At 44.6% G+C, this 19,354-nt stretch overlaps 1 protein-coding gene across 1 annotated transcript in view; it reads left to right on the forward strand.

Moving 5' to 3' along the window:
- The window catches only part of SYNPR (synaptoporin), a gene marked incomplete at its 3' end in the record, with an annotated part of 111,766 nt that overhangs the window by 91,619 nt on the left and 793 nt on the right, over positions 1-19,354 (forward strand). The window contains exons 4-5 of the mRNA XM_082288770.1: positions 9,229-9,427; positions 18,677-18,868. Of these exons, the coding sequence (XP_082144896.1) occupies positions 9,229-9,427; positions 18,677-18,868 (391 nt within the window). The remainder of the gene's footprint in view (positions 1-9,228; positions 9,428-18,676; positions 18,869-19,354) is intronic.

Here is a 19,354-nt window from a genome sequence, read left to right on the forward strand (position 1 = left end):
ACTGGCTGATTTTTCTTCACAGAGGCTATATTTTATGCTTAACACTCTCTTAGTGCCAGAAAAAATTCTTCATTAATTCTTTAGGCCAAATTTATTCTTAAAGTGGAAGTCACTTCTGGATTTGTTAATATATGCAGCTTTTTCACAATTTGAATTTTTAATATATATTCATGAATAGTCTCTGTGGTATTGTGCAGTGATGGTGTTTTATCTGTGCCTGCCACAAAGGCTTTTCCTAAAAGTCAGACTTTAGGCAACTTCCCTTGCAAATTTATTTTCGCACGTTTTCATGCTGTCAGTACAGAAGCAACCAAAGCAGCCACCCTTCAGCTTTGCTTTGTTTGGCATTTGATCCCATACCGTGGATGGCACGTGGTGACCCAGCTGAGGGACAATCAAGCACATGCCCTTCCCCTTTTCCCTGCTCCAAAATGTGCATCTGCTGTGCAGAGGCCCTGAAGGTTTCCCCAGGACTTTAGGGAATGGGATACGCAGGATGTCTTTGGTCTCCTCTCACACCTGGATTCTACATTAATGTATTTGCCAGGAGATTAATGCAATATTTTTCATTCAGTAGACTCTGGAGAGGATATGTATGCAGCCCCATGCAGCATAGCCCCACTCAGTGCCTGTCCTCTCTGGATTCACACTTCCTGGTCTGTTCAGGATGCAGAGGTGCTGGCAATTTGTCTGCAGGTGCATCGGCAGACCCACAGGTCTCCTTGGCTCCTGCCCCGTGCACTGCTCAGCCTGTGCTGGAGCCCACCAGCTCCCTGAGAAAAGGATTTGTCATATCCTTCCAATGTACATACTGTGACTGGGAGTTTCATTGGAGTCATGCCATAAAACTCTGCAGGGAACTTAATGTGATTGCTTAAGTACATTAGGACAATATACTTGAGAAAGTTATATACAAAGTAATGTTGAAATACAGCACAAAGGAGTAAATGTTGCTGCATCTTCTGTAATTGCTCTTGTATTTATCTCAGTTGGTCTTGAGGGTGAAATTGCTGCTTTCAGTGTTTATAGATCTGGATGAAAATGTATGTGAACACTGCTTGTCACGGGGTGAAGCATTTATGCTTTCAGGTGGTTCTGGCTGATCACCAGGTGATGCCCAAGAATTTGGAATACTTTGACACGGAGTTCATAGCCCGTTTGATGGTAGAAAGGAAGGTGACCTGGAGGAGGTGTGAGCAGCGGCAGAATGTGTTGGGGTGTAGGAACAGGGGATCAGCAGTCCCATATTGCTCCATGCAGAAACCTTGTCCAGGGATTTGATACATCCACTTCTGAGAAATGGTCTTATTATATTCAATTACTGGTTTAGGCCTTTTCTTTATGATTTCTACTGCTTGTTTTTTATCTGTAGATGTTTAGATTTCTGTAGACCTTTCTCCAAATGTAAGCTTTTGTTTGGCTCTGACAGGAGCTTCTTAGTTTGGAAGCTGTTTCCTGTGTCTGTCAAGAGGAGAGGGCAGCAGAAGGGACATGAGAGCTATGGGTTCAGCCAGGATTTCATGATGGGACCAGGTAACATTGGATAGTTATTTATGCGGTGATGCAAACGTATGCCAGTGGCATTTCCAGGTCCTATAATTTGCCTTGTTCCATGAACATGATGCCTTTTTTTAAAAATAATTAAGGGTTACCTTCCTTCAGAGATAGTAGCAAAGCTTCCCAGAGACTAGAAGGCAGTTTGTCCCAAGAAAATAGCTTGGCAAAGGGGAATCAGAGTGTAATGCTACCAGTCCATACCACAAAGAATATAAGTGCCCAGTCTGGGAAGATATTTGGGTTGTAAAGACTGGTGGAGCATGTCTTTGAGCACTGTGCTCTGCTTGCACAAGGAAAAGCATGTGTTCCTGAGAAGAGCTGTGAAATTATCTTGGGAGATAAATCTGGGTCTTGGATGTAGGCTTGGAAGTGGGGTTGGGATCACCCACTCAGCTTTCTGAGCACTCCCAGCGGCATGTGTTCTATAACGAGCCTTTTTTTGTTGGCTTTTTGGTGCTACGATGGAGTAGTAGGGTTTGCATTCCTGCTACGTGCACAGTCTGGGGAGGCTCATTCCTACGGCTGGCAGGAATCCAGATGTTTCTTCCCCTTCGGAGTGTTGTGCAGGCTGTTTCCCAAGAGCTTTGTGCTTGCAGTCACTGGGAGCAGGTCCTGCAGGAGTGCTCTCAAGCTGGGGGTATGGCACAGGTGCCTTCTCCCCACCACCAGTGTTGTCCCTGTTCCAGTGTCTTCAGACCCCGTCCTCAAAAGAGTTGTGTAGCTTCTCTTCCTGGAGGGCTGAGCACCTCGGGGGGTCTCAGACTCACTGTCTTAACAGGAGAAATTAAATGAGGGGGAGAGGGATGGAGCAGAGGGACCCATGTGGTACCCAGCTCTGGGCAGGCATCATGGTGAACTTGCTCTGTGCTGGGAGAATTGCCCCTGTCCCAGTGCAGCACACAGTGTGGTGTGCTGCGACAGCAGCTGTGCCTGGCAGCTTGTCCTGATAAACCAGTACTGTAGGAAAACAGTGCTGGCCAAACATTTGCAGTACAGCTATATGCTAGTGAGAGCTGGGAACCTCTCAAGCTGAGAAATTGGAAGTATGAGGAGGGAAATATTTTCCATTATTTTGACTGGACGTAAACCAGAAAAGAGCGTAGGTTGCTACAGCTTTCCTGGTTAGCTTCCCAGCAGCACCTTCTGGGGGGTTTTTTTGTCATGCTGCTCTGGACATGGATTTGGATAAGTATAAGACACTAAAGTCAGCTGTGACAAAGAGGAGATCTTTAGGATGTTCAAATGTCCAGGATAGGAGCTGGGAATAAATGTTTACAAGGTGATGTATGTCTTTGTGTGAAATGACTGGTAGTGTTGAATAATTCTAGAGTGATGTGGGCTTTGGAATTTATATTTTTGTAATAAATTGAGAGGTTTTATTGAGCAGACAGAAGTTCAAAGTGAAATATTTTCAAATACTCTTTGATCAGCCAACTCTATTCTTTCTTCCTCTAGAAAGGAAAGAAACAAAAGACCAAGCTTGAATTGTGGAGTCAGATGGCGAATTTTAATTTTGCTTACTGTCTCCAGAGAAAAAGGAACCGATTTTGTAAGGGCAGGTATGTGGTACAAACAAATGTGCTGCTGCTCTGTAGGGCAGGAGGGTACTGAAGGCACCTTTGGGTGCTGGAGAGTCTGGAAGGGTGCTGTTTTTTGGAACAGCTGGTAGAGTGAGGTATGGAAAACTGCTGGGATAGTTAGGAAGGATGAATAAACATCTCACCATTTTGAAAGACTGTGGTATATGCGGGCAGCACTGGGATGTGCATCATGGCAGATGGGCAATGAAAAGGTAAGGGATGGGAATACTTGAGTAAGTGGTAATTTCTTCATCTTGGGAAAAGAGCTGTTGGAGAGCAGCTTGGAGTGAGAAACAGTGTTGTCATTGCTAGCAAAAGGGTAGAAACCTCTGATTTTACCAGAATAGCGCAGGTGCCAAAGGGCCAGGGGACAGTCACCTCCATGGTAGCTGCTGTGCTGCTGCTGGGCAAACCCCATCTCATCCCCACAGTTGTCCAGGGCTTGAGTAACATCTCAGCTATTTGACTTTGAAGGGCTGGAGAGAACTTCAGCACTAATGGCTTCAAGGTGTTCAAATGTGGTATTAACAGGCTAACACTAACTTCAGCAGCTCCTGGATGCCTGGGTGAAAAGATTCAGGTCCTGTGGGAATTGGTGGATAATGGTTTTGATGCTGCGGAGTCCCCCCCACTCAGAAGTTTGTCCTTAGGGGGCAGATCTTGGGGGAGGAGGAGGAAGAGGAGAAAGCTGCAGAGCTCTCTCCATCCGTCCTCCCAAACACTGGATGGAAGCCTGTTCCTTGCTGTGTGAGCAGCCTTGCAGATAGCCAGGATTTAGCACCAAGCATTCAGGAGTGCCCAGCATTGGGGGAAGCATTCTTTGCAGTGAGAAGAACAGGTTGTGAAGAGTGTTGGAAGAGTCAGTGGACCCCAATTTCATTAAAGAAAGGACTTTTCATTTGCAGGCAGATTTCTACTTTCACCTGACTATTAGAGATGACTTTCAAAGTGGTTTTCTTAATGCAGATAATATCTCTAGAGAAGTTTTACAGGAGTTACGAGCTCTGTTGTGTGAGGAAAGGCTCCCATTTATTTGTATTCTTCCACTAAACCTACAAAAATTCCATATTTAGAACCTCAAAAAGGTACATTTGCCCAGGGACTGGCTGGCTGGAGGCACCTGTGTCAAAGCACACCAGCATATTCCTCTGAAATGAGGGAACTCCGGTGTTTTCAGGGCTAACTAAAAGAAATGCCTTTACTCTGTATCCCAGGGAAAGGAAGATGTAAACCCTTGTCACGTTTTTGTGCCTCAGCAGAGCAGTTTGACTTGCTGAGGGGCTCTGTGCATGTCAGCATTTCACTACCGTATTTTGAAATTTAATTTTCCCCTCATTTTGGAGAATATCAGCCAAGATAAACATTTCCCAAGAAACCCGTCCGTAAGCACTACTGCAATAACTCATTTCTAGTGATGTGTTTCTCTCGGGGATTTGCAGACAGTAAAGACAGTTGACAGTTTGACTGCCAGAAACAAGTTGGGGGGAAATACAGCCCAATGAAAAGATAATGGATTTCTGGGTTTTTGAAAGCACGTGTGTGGGTGTTGCAGATTTTGTTCCAGCATGTTGTAGACAGGTTGGAGGGTGGATTACAAGATGCTATTTTCAGAAAATAGGACAACCTCCCAAAACAGAGAGCTTTTTTTTTGCCTGTTTTTTCCTAGATTCTAGTAAAGGAATGGAGAAACACTAACCCTCATTGAGAATTTTTGGAAGCAGAACTTTATTTGCTATTTATTTATCCACACACCGATCAAAGCCCAGGAGAGGAAATCTGTGCTGGTTCATCAATAAGATTTGAGCACATTCTTGTGTTAATTGCATGTTCTGTTGGCTTCAAGTCTAAGCCATGTGTGCATTGTTGAAGGGGGTGAATCAGACAAGATTAGATCACTCACCCTTCTGCTTGGGCTCTTCTGTGTCTGCTGGTGGAGCGAGACAGGTCTTTGGGGCAGCCGGTTCTGATGATTTTCATGCTCAAAGATCATCAGGAGAACTAAACTGCTCAAAAAAATAGTGGGCTATGATTAAAAGAAAGCTGTGGCTTGAATATTGTACTGAGGAAGTTGTGGAAGAAAAGGCAACTTCACATGGAGAGAGCGCAACATCTGCTCCCCCACGTACATGTAACAGCTGTAGCTTTGTTCAATGTGTCTGGCTTCATGTACTTTTTTCAGAGCAAGGGTAATTAGTGTTTGAAAATGTAACTGCTCTTTGCAATTGTGGAACAATGTAAAAATCCCTTTTTTCACTGTAAAACATTCCTGCCCTCTTTTGATCTTGTCAAACTAGACAATACAGCTGTCTTATCATCATACTTCCCACAGCAATGGAAAGTTTGCCAAGTGGTGGAAGAAACGTCAGAAGCCCTTAGTTACTGTGACTTCCTCAGTGAAATTTGACTGCCTTTGGTGGACTTGCTTCAGACTGAAGTGAATTTGAGGGAATTTGGGCCTGCATGGCTTGGCCATGGCAGTTGCTGTTAACAAAGGCGATGGTGCCGGTAATGATGGGCAGCGAGGATGACCTTAGTGCAGCTCTGCAGAGTGTGGGGTGCAAGGTCACATTCCAAAGTCAGGAGCTTTTTTCCTGAATTCATATCAATACTCAGGGCAGTACAAGGCAAAAAAATCCTGGAGGAACTTACAGGGGGAAAGGTTTCCCTAATTAAGTAAATTAATTACTGTCGTGTTCCTTATTTGCATTGTCCATCAATCAGTGAAAATCATTCCTGTTAATGCAGCCTAACAAATGTTAACGAAGTGCAGAGGGTGTGATTGCAAAGGGTCATTCTTGGGACTCCTGATTTTTTTTTAGCAAAGGGAGAGTCAAAGGTGGAATGGAGGGGTGGTGCTGGAAATTGGAAAAGCAGCAGAAGGAAGACACTGGCCAAGGGTGACTTGAATGAAAAGGTGGAGTGTAAACAATGAGAGATAAGAGAAGATGAAAGAAGAGTAAGAAGAGGAAGTAAGAGACAGAGCAGGTAGAATTATATCAAAAGTGTGTGGCAGAGGCAATTGATGTTTTGTGAGTCATCACCAAACCATCCTGCCCCCAGAAAGGCTGACTCAGCAACATCAGTAGAAAAAAATCAGAGTTTTCTCTCAAAGATGCCATTCCAGATCATAGCAGTTTCAATTAGTGAAACTGAATTTTCTGTCACTGATCCTCCCCTGCCTCAAAGAAACTTTTCAGCTGTATTATGTAAAGTCAGCATCCACCCTAACCACCACAGGGCTTGGCTCCCTCACTGCTCTTCCCTGCCATATCTCTTTTTCCCAGGTCTGAATCATGGTCTGTTTTGGGGCCCTTTGCATAACAGAGATCTCGGCTGTTTTGGCAGAGGTGAGGTGTACACAAGAGGCACCAATTACTGCATATCTTAGAGGCCAAGGAAATCTAAAAAGACATGCAAGGGAATAAAAATAACTTGATGGAAGATGGTTTCTGTGATTTCCTATTCCTGACAGTGGCTTGGCCACAAAAGCACTGCTGGGAAGGTACAAGTGTGGTGTTAATACATGAACATTTTTTTCTGGCTTATGATTCAGAAATAAGGTGCAGTCAGGAAAGCAGAGAATAGAAAAGGAAAATGGTCTCAGTTGCATTACAATGTTTTGTAAAGGCTGGTGGTTGTTGATGATGAGGCTGGGCTGTGTCGACTGTGGACAGCCAGAAGGCAGCAGTGGGCAGCAACTCCCAGTCTGAATCTTGATAGAAATATTCCCTAAGTTGTTTCCTCTTTGGTATCCACAGGAGTTTGAACTGCTACTTGCAACACCACGTTGTCCAGTCTGCGTTTCAGGACTCCTGGGGAGGGGGAAAGAATTCCACTATAAAGACGTGTTGTACACAAGAAAATACATGCAGAATTGCCTTGTTCTTCTTTCTCTTTTCCCCAAAGCACTTGGATTATATATAATGTAGCTCAGCCTAATTTCACAGTGCTTGTGCAAGTGATGTGATGGGAGGTGGTAGCAAAACCACAGAGCTCCCCCCCCACTGCATCAAAGCCTGGCTTTTGCTGGCCTTAGCTGGAGGAACAGATCCCACGTCCTGCATCAGGGCCCTAAAACAGCAGTCATGGTACTTGAGTGTGGCCCTTCAAATACAGCAAATGTCATGAGTTATTGAAGAACCAGAAATCTGGAGGTTTGGACCAACAACAGCCAGCCAAAGAAAACCCTCCTAGCCTTGAGCATTGAGTTGCAGTCCGGGCTGACAATGAGATCCTTGGTCTGCTAGTGGGCGAGAGCAGACAGTGGTGCCCACCTCTGGCTCTGCACAACACTGCTGGTGTTCTTCCCGCCCCAGACTGCAACTCCATGGTCTGAGTAGGATGTGAAACCTGGCTTGAACCTGGCCTTGAGCCCTGATGAGGACTGTGAGGACAGCCTCTGGCTGCACAGCACTGCATTCCCCTGGGGAAGAGGGGATGGTGCGTGCACCTTTCTTAACTGATCCAGAGCCCCACAGAGCATTTGGCAGTTTTCTAGGTGCTTTGAAACAGTTTTGTTCTGTGTCACTACAGCTCCCAAGCAGCTGTGCAGAGGAAAACAGAGAAAGCTTCCTTTTTAGACCATGCAAATAATGCATTTCAAATCTTTCCATTGTCTTGGTGATGGTTAAAACAATACTACTTTCTCTCCAGACTGCAAAATTGGCATGACAGGCACTAGGAAATCATACTTCTCCTTTTATTCCCCAATTTTAGAAAAGAACAATAAGCCCTGATGAGAAGTGTGTGTGTGGTGATGCCAGGAAACAGTGAAGTCAGGAAATGGATCATGAGCATTAGGATCTCTCTCATGTGTTCAGATTTCATCAGGCTTTGCTGGCTTTATGCAAGAAAGGCGATTCAGCCACTGCTCATCTCTGCAATCTGGGCAGACTTGGTTTTTGTTTTCATCCCACCACTACTACAATGACAGGGAATAAAATTTCTGAGGCAGATAACTGGCTGCTGGTGAAAAGGTCCTGCCTACAGGTTTGGGTACATTTAGTCTGGACAGCAAAAGCAAAACGTCATCCAATCCTCCAATGTCCATTAATCCATCTTCTGTGATTTCTGCTGTGGGTACTTTGTTTTCCTCTGGGGAATTAACTTTTTATTTAGCCAAATGTAGTTATGGCTGCTGCTGCCACTGGCTTGCTGTTGCACACATTAATTGCCCTTGAGCAGAGGAATATCTCCCAGAAGGCCTAATCCTTTCTCAGCACCAGATCATCAGTTCTTTAATTGCTGCTGGCTTCGTCCCCTCCACTCACCCTGCATGGAGCAGAACAACATGATCCCTCATTAGGCTCCATGTCCCCACTGATGTGAATCTAGGCCATGCAACAGGACCTGCCAAAATGACCCCTCCATGTATCTTCTTTCTTTCTTTCTCTGAATCAGAAATTTAAATTATTACAGAAAAAAAGGGTCTTGCAGGAGCTTCCAGACAGAACTACAAATCTGTTAGCTCAGTGACTGATAAACAGTGTGTGAGTATAAAGTTAGGGCTTAGGTTGCTTAAACCAGGGCATGTAGACTTCTTCTTTGATCCAAGTTGTGTATTTCTGCTGCAGCTTGATTTTAAAAGGCTTTAATGTAGAAGCACTATGTGGCTTGCAGCCCTATGGGCTAACAGCCACAGGTAGCTCTGCACTAGACAGTTTTATGCAAGGAATTCATGAACATCCACACATGGGTATCCCATGGGCTTAGTACTGAGGATAAGATCTGTTTTCTGCTGCCTGGATTGTAAGAATTCAAGAATCAAATTGTTTCTCATGTTATCCTTTTTCAGTTGTTGCCATGGCAAAACCCCAGAGAGGACGGGGAGGGTTGTACTAAACCACTGGAACATAAACTTTTCTCTGGGATTGATTAAAAGATGTATTCATGTGCGCAGTCTCACCTTGGCACTCACAGGGAAGTAACCTCACGTGTACAAGCAGCTCTGAAGAGCACAGCCCACAGCTGCCAGTTATTCACAGGGATCAATGCACATCAGGAATGAGACAGAACAAATATATTCCTCTTTATTCAGATAAGAGTTTCCATTTTCTGTACTTCACCTGCTGCTCTTTGGGATGTTTTCTAGGTTGCATCAAGTGAATTTCGAGGCTCCCACTTGTGAAGGCAAGCGCCAGGAAAAGCTTGCCTTGATAGGGGACTTCTCCTCTTCGGCGGAGTTCTTCGTCACCATTGCAGTCTTTGCCTTCCTCTACTCACTGGCTGCCACCGTGGTTTATATCTTCTTCCAGAACAAGTACCGTGAAAACAACAGAGGGCCTTTAATTGTAAGTGTTTACAGCATTTGCAGTGTTTTCAAACGTAGGTCTTCACCTCTTGCTTTTTTGGTTATTGAGGTTTGGTCATGGTCTGGGAGATCCAGGTGTCCCACTGCCCAAAGCATCTCTACATTCACCTGCTTTTTTATCTTAATGGTGATTTAATATTTTAACACCAAGGGTAATGGAGACCACATGCAGGAGGAGTTTAGTCCTGTATGTACTTATGAAATTCTGTGCTTCTCTCCCACTGCCCACAGTTATGATGATCACACAAATAAAGAACATGTAGCTGAGTGGTAGCAGGATTGGGGTCTCAGCTCTATGTCTGTGACAGCAGAGCTTCGTTGGTGGGGAAAACAGGGAAGAGGAGATCTTAGGCATTGTCCTAGCAGACAGACGAAACCATGATGAAGCCCCTGATCAAAGCCTAGCCAGGGAGATTGGTTATTGCTAATTACTGCAGGGTTAAGCCAAATTATTTTGCTTTCAAGAATTATGTGGCTGTTTTTCTAGCACGACACTGAGCTCCCAGCATGTTTGTGTCTCCACACTGGTTTGTGAGCCTTCCAGTTATCATTGTCTGCACCCATCAACCTGTGGCTGTTCATGCCTTTATTTTTCTTTTTACTGATTCCTGAAGGCTTGTGATAAAAAGCAGGTGCTACTGTGCATATATTTTCTCATAAACTGAGACTGTAAAGCCAGTGAGGGCTGTTTTGGTCCAGGTGTCTGTTGCCTGTCTGTGCATCATGATCCATGGTGCACCCCATGGTCTTGCTGGGCTGCCAAGCACTGGGTGCTGACCCTCACCTGCGTTTGGGTTGGGTCTCTGCATCTGTGGGCTGTAGGGCTGCAGCACAATCTCTCTTTCATGGACAACCCTCTCCCTCATGACTGTAAGGAGGAGGTTACTAAGGGAGAGAAAATACTTCTTTGAAGTCTTGGTGTGAAGGTGGGGGGAGTTTATCAAGGACCTATGTAAGGAAAAAGTTAACTCTGGATTTCAGAAAAATCTAAAGTTTATGACTGACAGAAACCAGTCATTTTGCTGAGACTTAAGTGGCTAAAAGCCACCAGTAAAGTATATCAGAAATATCTAGCAGGAAAAAAATAAATTGCCAGTGCAGAAAAGCTGAATCTATTAAAGGAAATAACTAGTACAACAACAAAAGATTAAACTGTAGGAAGGTAAACTTAGCATTGTGGTTTGAGGGAAAGATTTTCCTGCTGCAAGGAGGTGTGAACTGTTTTCTTTGAGTTTGCATAATTCAAAACTGATGAACTTTTACGAAAAAAAATTCTCCTTCCATATCAAAGGAAGTTAATTCTCTTCATTTGGGGGTTCTTGGGATCTTTCCTGTCCTACAAAATGGTGAGGACATACGAGGAAATCCTCACAGAGGAGATGAAGAACAGGCAAAATAACGGGGACCCTACAGAAAGAGTAAATAAATAAAGTGCCTTGCTTCTTCTTGGTATCAAGTTAGATCTCATTTCAAACTGTCTCATCAAAGGATTAGTTACAGAATTCTGCCATCTTAAGTTTCTTACGGAAAATAATTCTTGCTTTTGACCAACTGCATTATCCTCTGTAGCAATAGAAAAAGGAAAGAGAAACAATAGTTCTGATATGTCACGTTATGATATGGCCACTTGCCTTTGTCCAGGACTTTCCTGAAACAGCCATCGTGTCTGTCACAGGATGCACGGCACAATCCACTACAGCATTAATGTCACAGTGACTTAATTTGTTCTGTGTAATGGATTGTAACTGAATCTAAAGGTTAAATTTAAACACTGTCTCTTACCAAAGCCTCTGTTTGCAGTTTCCCAGTATTTAAATCAAGGCTATATGACCTTATTTGTCCAGAATATAAAGATGCTTTTGAGTTTGTCCTATAGCAAATGCAGCTCCTGCTGGTGAGTGGTTCTGGGAAGTGGCTGAGGGTTATGGTCAGGTTATGCCTGCCAGGAGGATAGTCCCATCTTTCCCAGCCAAATGCTCCTGCAACTCCTGTGCGCTGCTACCTCTGTTGTATTTGGTATTTTTAGAAAAAAAAGAACCTTTTTTGCCTGGAGCACACCCTTGTGGGTGTCCCTGGACACTCTCCAGTGCAATGATTGCAGCACCACAGCCTGACTGAGGACAGGTCCCTCTGTGGAGTGAAGTTGTAGGGAAAATGCAGAGCCCCAGCCAGAGAAAAAGCTGGCAGCTGTAGCCAGGAGGAATTCAGGGATCAAGGAAAAAGAAAACTTGGAGCGAAAACCAGCTTCTCAGAGCTGCAGTGCTCACCTAAGGGATGTCACACGCTCTGTGAAGGAGGCAGGCAATGTATCCTCCAGCTCCAAGCAGATGCTGCTCTGAACTGACGTGTATCGGATCAGATGTGTGAGTATGTCTCATCCCTGAGATTTTTCCTTCCAAAGAAAAGTGCTGCAGAAATCTGTGGTGCAGCAGCAGCCCCCAGCACGTGTTGGTGCAGGAGGCAGGGCAGCCCTCGCTCTGTTTCATCACCAGGCAGGATCAGTGCATCAGGCACCATTTCCAGACTACCAGTATTTTTCTTCTTAGTGAAGTTTGAAGATGATAGTTTCATCCATCCTTGCTTCTGCTGCAATGCCTGATCACAATTTCATAGTTAAAACCATTCCTGTTTTAAGCCTTGTACTTCCTCTTGGCTTCATATTTTCTCAGTCTGGGATGACATCTGCCTTTAAGCAGCACCCTCTCAGCAGCTGCCTTTTCTCCTGGCAAATTTTCAGGATTTGAAAAATGAGTATGACAGGAGAAGTCAAGAGAGGAAAAAACCCCTTTCACTTGAAATTTTTTAATATTTTTTCAAAAAGCCCCTGCACAGGCAGTCGGGACACATCAATGCATTATCAAATTGCAGAAGCCTGACTGGGTGCAGAAGATATGTTTATAAAGAATTTAATGACCATTAAGTCACAAGAAACTTGCAGGGAAAATTTCAGTCACAAATGTTTTAAGTTTACTTTGTTTATACAGATACAGGGAAATTAACTGCATGTGCTGAGATCTCAGCAAAGCATCACTTTAACTGTGGAAAAATATTTTAGCATTTAGTGTGGAATGAGGCATGATAACAAGGAAATATTTCCAGTGAGAGAAGCAGTTAACTCCTTCCCTGGCTGTTTGGATGGCAGTGGTGTGTTCATTCACTATGCAGTAAGCCATTTCTGTTGATAACATTGCCTGTCAGGTTTTGGGGATAAAAGTCTTCCTTTTGGTTGCACAGAGCCCTGGTTGTGTTACTCATCCATTCCCACAGGGCTGGCAGCAGTGAGTGCTTGCACTATGCGCCCTCTGCTTCCCTTGCTGGCTCCCTGAGGGGTCATCTGAGGGCATTCCTACAGATAGATGAACCCAAGAGAGGACCTTAGATGCCCACTTTCTGAAGGAACAAGGAGCAGGTTACCAGGGATTCAGTACCTCATAGGTATGTGCTGTGTGTTTCTGAGCTCTGCAAACCACAGCTGTGATTTTCATTCCATTGTGAACTCCCACATGGTGCATGCGTGCAGCGAGGAGCTGGGGGCTCACCTTGGTGGGTACAACGAGGGCAAGGCAGCTTCTCAAGTGGCTGATTAGTGCTCAAGAGCCAGAAACTTTTAAAAGAAATTAATTGGAGGTGGTGACTTAGGTTTTTAAGAATGCGATGTACAAAATGCCACCAGTTTTCAGTATATCCCCATCTCTCAGACCAAACCAACCTAAGCTGGTTTCCACTCACTTAACACTGCATACCTGGGGAGGTACTGCTGGTTTTTGATGAGAGCAAAGATGAGCTGCACGCTGGTACTGCCAGCCCAGGCATCTGTGTTGATGCTCTGCTTCAGGTCTATACATTTGGAGCTTCTTGCAAGCAGAGAATAACCAACCCAGTGCAGATACAAAAATGCTGTTAGCAAGAAATTTTCCGCTTCTTTCTAAGCCTGTGAGACACTTCTCTCTCTCGCAAAGATAGTAGCAGAGTTTTATAAACTATGAACACCTGCAACCTTGCAGAGCTTTGTTTATGGTACAGTAGAAAAATATTTTGACAATGGATGTTTTAGGATTTTAGCCAATCACCCCAAAGGGTGGCTGATGCTTTGACCAATTAGACTATGAAGAAAAAAGTGAGTTTGTAAAATAATTAAATAAATCAATCTTGCTGCACAATTCCTGCCTGCTGGATCTCTCTCCTCTCCTCGCTATGGCTGCGGGATACAGTAATAACCCAGCTGTGCTGAAGTTTTAGCAGATCAGGGATAGGATTCCATATGTCTCTCAGAAAATAATGAATAGGCACAGTCAATGTGTATCAGTCCCCATCACTCAGACTTCTTACTTTTCTTATGGTTTCTTTATCGCATATGTGCTCTATTTAAAGTCCATGTGCTGACAACCTTATGTGCCTTCAGGTTTGTCTTTGGGAAGTTATAATTTGGCCATGAGAAATGACATGCATTCATGTATAAATGTAAATCACTTTATTAATATTCCAATCAATTAATATAAATGCATGAAATTATTCAGCCAAGAAAGGTGACTGACATAGCCCTGAAAATAGATAGTTCATTTTTATAGTGATTACTTGATAATCTCATTCTTACGGTGCATAAAGATGCTTACATCTTAAGAAGATGAGATCTTTCCTTTGTATCTGGAGTCCTGTGAATAATCACATTATTCAGAAAGGCATTTGGTTCCTTACATATGTTGCAGATTGAGTGAATTAAGTACACCCTGGTCTGCCCTTTGGACACCTCTTTGATCAGACATGTTGTACTTCCTCACCTGTGTCCAGCTGTCTAGAAAATAGAGAGGAAAAGAATAAAGAGCCATCTACAAAAACAAAGACTGAATCCTTTACAGCTGAAAAATGAAATTAGGAAGAACCTGGATATTTCTTTGCATTTCAAAGAGCTGTTTCAGCCTGCTGTTGTCATCTCCTTTTGAAGCACAAGCCAGGGTGACCTTGCTGTACATGCTGGTGCCTCCCAAAGGGCTCTGCACTTCCCTGCCAGAAGCAAGCTTGCAAGGCCTTACACTATTGCAAGAAGCGTGTAATTCTTTCAAAGCTTCATTTGGCAGAAAATCTGGGGTGGGACCTCGTTCAAACCAAAAAAGAGCTAAAATGCCACTGTAGGAAGGCGTTTGCTTGCCTGCAGCAATCTGCTCTTGGCCACTTTCCTGGCTGGGACTGGGGCTGTGGCTCTTGCTGGGGTAGTTCTTGAATTTTTAGGTTGGTTGTGACTGTAAAAGCAAATCCTCTGAGTGGTTTGCCTCTGCTGGGTAAAGAAATCTCCCTCTGCTCCTGCGTGGCTGGCCGTGAAACCTGTTGGCACTGCTAGACAGGGTCTGACTGGGAGGGTTTATGGACTTCAGAATTTGAGGAGTTGCTCCCTTGGATGCTGTAAATGTGGGAGGGGGTTTTCCCGAATGGAAAGGTTTTGTAGCATGAGCCCTACATGGAAGCCAATTACAAGGCAGGAGCTGCGGCTCTGTGAGGGAGGAAGGATGCCAGGACCCCTTTGGCCAGGCCAGAGCTGAGGTTTTGCCTGTTTCCAGCCACGATAGCCCAAGACCATCCTGCCAGACTTGGCTGGGAGGGAGAGCAGGGCACCAAGTGCATGCAGGGACATGTGTGTCACAGCCTTCAGGGGCTGATGAAGCCACTGACCAGCTTGGAGCAGATGAAACACACCCCCTTTCTGAGTGAACAAGCAGCTTCTGCAGAGGCTCTTGGCTGGGTGAGGTTGTGCCAGACACTGGGCAATCCAAAACTGTGCTCAGGAGGCTTAAGTGAGTGCCCCTTTCAAAGAGGGACATTTTGCAAAAGCCAGTAGCTTGATAGCAAGGAGAAATATTTCAATTATCATGAAAAGAAAAGGGCATTCACAGTCCTATTCTAAAATGTATAATATATAAAATTGTTCCAAGTAGGCATTTTTGGAAAACTCAGTAATAACAAATTCCAACTTGAAGAAGGCAGGAAGAATTTTTTTTTTTTTTTTGCACATACTTCAGGATCTTAAAAAGTCCCTCCTTGGATACTCAGAGTATTTTAAATTTCAGTTTTTGCCTTTCTTTACGTGTTCCTATTTTCCTTACTTCCCAAAGGCACCTGTAGGCAGAACGAAGTGTCTCAGATGAGATGTGAGACAGAAACTTAGCAATTAGGAGTGTAGTGTAATCATACAACAATACACACTGAAGAGATCTGTAGACACCGCTTTAAGAGAGCAACTACAAAAAATTACTTTGTTTCAAAGGAAAAAAAGCCTCAGCCATGCTATAGGGATATTAAACATTGAAATGCAAGTTTTGTTTTAGTGTGCAGGCACTCTGGCCTTAATTACCAAGGAGAAATTCCCCAGACAGATATTAAGCCACAGAACAGCTTAGCTTGAAATTCACTTTTATTTTCAGCATGTCATTATCTGGTAACTCTGTTCCACCCAGAGCTGTGAAAATGTTCAGCCAGAAATGCAAACCCACTTGAAAACAAGAGAGGTTCAAGTTCCAGCCAAAGCTGAAGGTTCGCAAAGATTCAAAATAAATAGGAAGATGCAAGTTCTCTCTAGTCATAGAATCATACATTTTGTTCCTTGCACTGTGCAGAGGTGGCAGAAAAAGTATTCCAAGAGCCTGAGTCTGGCCGTGTAGCCTTGGTGAGAACACCTACTGAAAAAATCCCAGTGTTCCATTAACCTTTCTGTCCTGTCTCCTTGGCCAGCTGTTGGCTGGCTGGTGGACAGGCTGCATGGTTTCCTCTTCGAGTCCCACTGTGCCATCTTTCACTTCTGGCTCGGTGTGTTTCTTGCACCCAGCCAGACTTCACAGTTTTCGGGAGTTCCTCTATACAAGAGCTGATCCTGGCATCCCAGGAGCAAGAACCCTTTCCCCAAGGCTCTGACCCGCTCAGAAATAGGGGAGTTTGTGGCAGAGAGGGCAGGGTTTTAGGCTTTGTGAACACCCTGGCACAGGGGAGCAGAGGAAGCCAGGAGAAGGCTGGAGCATGCGGTGTGATGGGGAAGATAAGACTTGAGAAATAACATTAAATACTTAGTGCCTTTAGGGCCATCCCCTCAACTGCACAGTGCCATGGGATGTTCCTAGAAGGACTTACAGCCCATGGCCACCAGCAGTCATAGTGAGGGACTCGTACAGATGCAGTCATTTGTGCAATGAGCCTCACCAACATGGGGTCGGGGCCTGGGAGCTCAACAGCAGGTCTGTACCCCTGCTGCTGTCACCTGCTTCAAGAACTTTGCTCACTTTTAAAATTTCTCTCTTTTTAGCAAGTTTAATGTCATGCATTGTATTAGTTTTAGTCAGTTTGTCTCTGTTTACATCAAATTTCTACCTGCTGTTTATGCATTTCTTTAATTGGCATTGCCAGCGCACTGATTACAGAGCTGGATTTAGTTTACAAAGGCTCCAAGTGTGGTGACACTGGGAGAGGGCTGCTTGTCATTTAAAAAATACATTCCCCAAAATTCTGCTGTGGCCCCATCTCCTGTGTCAGTCAGAACCTGCGTGGGGGCTTGGCATCTGGGTCAATAGCGTGTCAAACCTCACAGCAAATAAAGAGCCTCTCCCATCATTGTCCACAGCTCAGCAGATATTTGGTGTTTCTACCAGCTGGAATTTTTAGGAAATGCTTGCAACTGAACTGTTGCCTCTAGGAATCTGTTTCTCATTCACTGCTAAGACATGTGAGATACAAGAATTTCTTTTGCTGGAAATCTCCCTGAGAAGAAGAATTACTCTGGGCTATATGCCTCTGCCCCCATGGAGTCTCTTTGGGTGTTACAAGAGTTGTCAGCTCCTGGGCTTCACGCTCTTCAAGAGAGCCCATTTGGGCAGCATGAAGGAGGTCAGAGCTCAGTGGCAGACAGGCCTGCAGAAAACAAACTGTTAAAAGAGAAGGATGTATCCTTTGGGAAAGCATCCAAGCACAGTTAATTTAATCCCATCTGCATCAGTGGAGACATCCTTTGTTCATGGCTTGCTTGTGTGGTGGCTTTATCGACTGGTGCCTCTTCCATTGTGACAGAGGCTTGCACCCTCCACCCCTGTGGTGCCACAGAGAGCTCCTTCCCCAAATGTCAGGTGTGCATGTAGATGAGAATGGTATTTCCTAGGGATTGCTTATTTCTTTGAGAAGCAGCCTGAAACACTGGGTTCTTAATGAATGTTTTCCCTTCCTTCCATGCACACCTTTATTTTGCAGGGGGGAAGGGGAAGCAGCCCCTTGGGAGGTGGGATATCAAGACGCAGCGATGCAGTTAGTGGTATGTTAGACTTTGGCACCTCTGCCATCTGTTGTGGGCTGACAGATGGGATGAAATATGACAGCAGAAAGGCTCTTCTGTTTTAGCAAGACACAAGAAAGCTTGAAAAATCACACCTCCTCCCTCCTTTCCCCCCAAACCCACACAAAAACAGTGTCACTTGGTCACTTGTTCTGGCTAAAACAAGGAGAAGTTTATGCCTGAGCATGCTCCTGAAAGTCTTTGAGGGGAAAGTGAGCAGAGTGGATCAGAGCAGAGCTGCTCAGAGGCACTGGAACCTGGAGGGACCACCACACTTTCTCTACTCTTTTCACGTGGATGGGAATTAGGAACCAGTGCTTTACCGGGCCAGGGAGGAGTCTCTGCTTGGCAAGTCGTGCTGTTTACTTGCTCACTCATGGTAATTAGTGGCTGCATGCAGCAGGGACATTTGGCCTTACCTGTGGCTGGTGAGAAAACTCCTCATCTGGTACATGAGGATTAGCCAATCTCACATTCTCCCTGAGACAGAAACACTTCCTATTGGAAACCCACACTGACTGTCTGTAGGAGTACCCAGGACAAGACCCAGCCCTCAGGAGGGCCCAGCTTCTTTACAGGCATGTGTATTTTGTAATTCATCTCAATGCCTCAGCCTGGTGCTGTGAACAGTCACATTTTCAAGGCAGCTCAGCGTCCTGGGTACCGGCCACATGTTTGTGGGAATCTTGCCTCAAGGCCAGAGGTGCAAATGTCAGCCAAGGGGCTCTGCCCCATTAGGCATGTCAAGCACTTCTGAAAATTAGCTCTGTGGGTGATGACAGTAAGAGATGACAACCTTCCACGAAGTAACAAGCTCTTGGTATTTCTCTCCTCTGACACCAGCTTTCAGTTTTCTGGTGGTTTTTAATATTTTCCCCTTTCCAATGGACACACCAATATAATGCTTCTAACTAATTTGTCTTTTAGGATTTCATTGTGACAGTGGTCTTCTCATTCTTGTGGCTAGTGAGCTCATCTGCTTGGGCTAAAGGACTGTCAGATGTAAAGGTTGCAACTGACCCTGATGAAGTGCTGCTGCTGATATCTGCCTGCAAACAGCAGTCCAACAAATGCTTGCCTGTTCGCAGCCCTGTTATGTCAAGCCTCAACACTTCGGTTGTAAGTGACTTTGATTGCTGCAGTTCACCCTTACCTTGTAATATATTTTCATCTTTTACCTGTGTATTGACCTAAATTGACTGGTGTAAACCAGTTAGCTGGCATGATTTAATTGGAAGTGCAGTCTTGCTGAGGGAAAGGCAGGCTGTGACTCACAGCAGCTCTGCCAGAGCAGCAGCAGGATGAGCGTGCAGGGTTGGGAGAGGAAGAAGGCAAACTGTCTGTCCAACTGCATTGTTTGTCCCTCTGCTTTTACCTTGCTCACTGCAACACTTTTGAAAAGGGGCCTGTGTGCTCCTTTAGGAAAGAAAGGTTTGTGCCATACAAATTCCTTTAAAAATCCTCAAAAAACAATATAAAATTGGACTTCAGAATGTTAAAAAAAACCCCAAATACAATAAAACCCCTCCAGGCCAGCTGACCAATTAAGATCTCTCTTTTTAATTCGTTTCTTTCAATTTTATCTTTCCACAATTTCTTTAAATG

The sequence above is a fragment of the Coloeus monedula genome (assembly GCF_965178545.1).
Source record: "Coloeus monedula genome assembly, chromosome: 11".
Classification (NCBI taxonomy): Eukaryota; Metazoa; Chordata; class Aves; order Passeriformes; family Corvidae; genus Coloeus; species Coloeus monedula.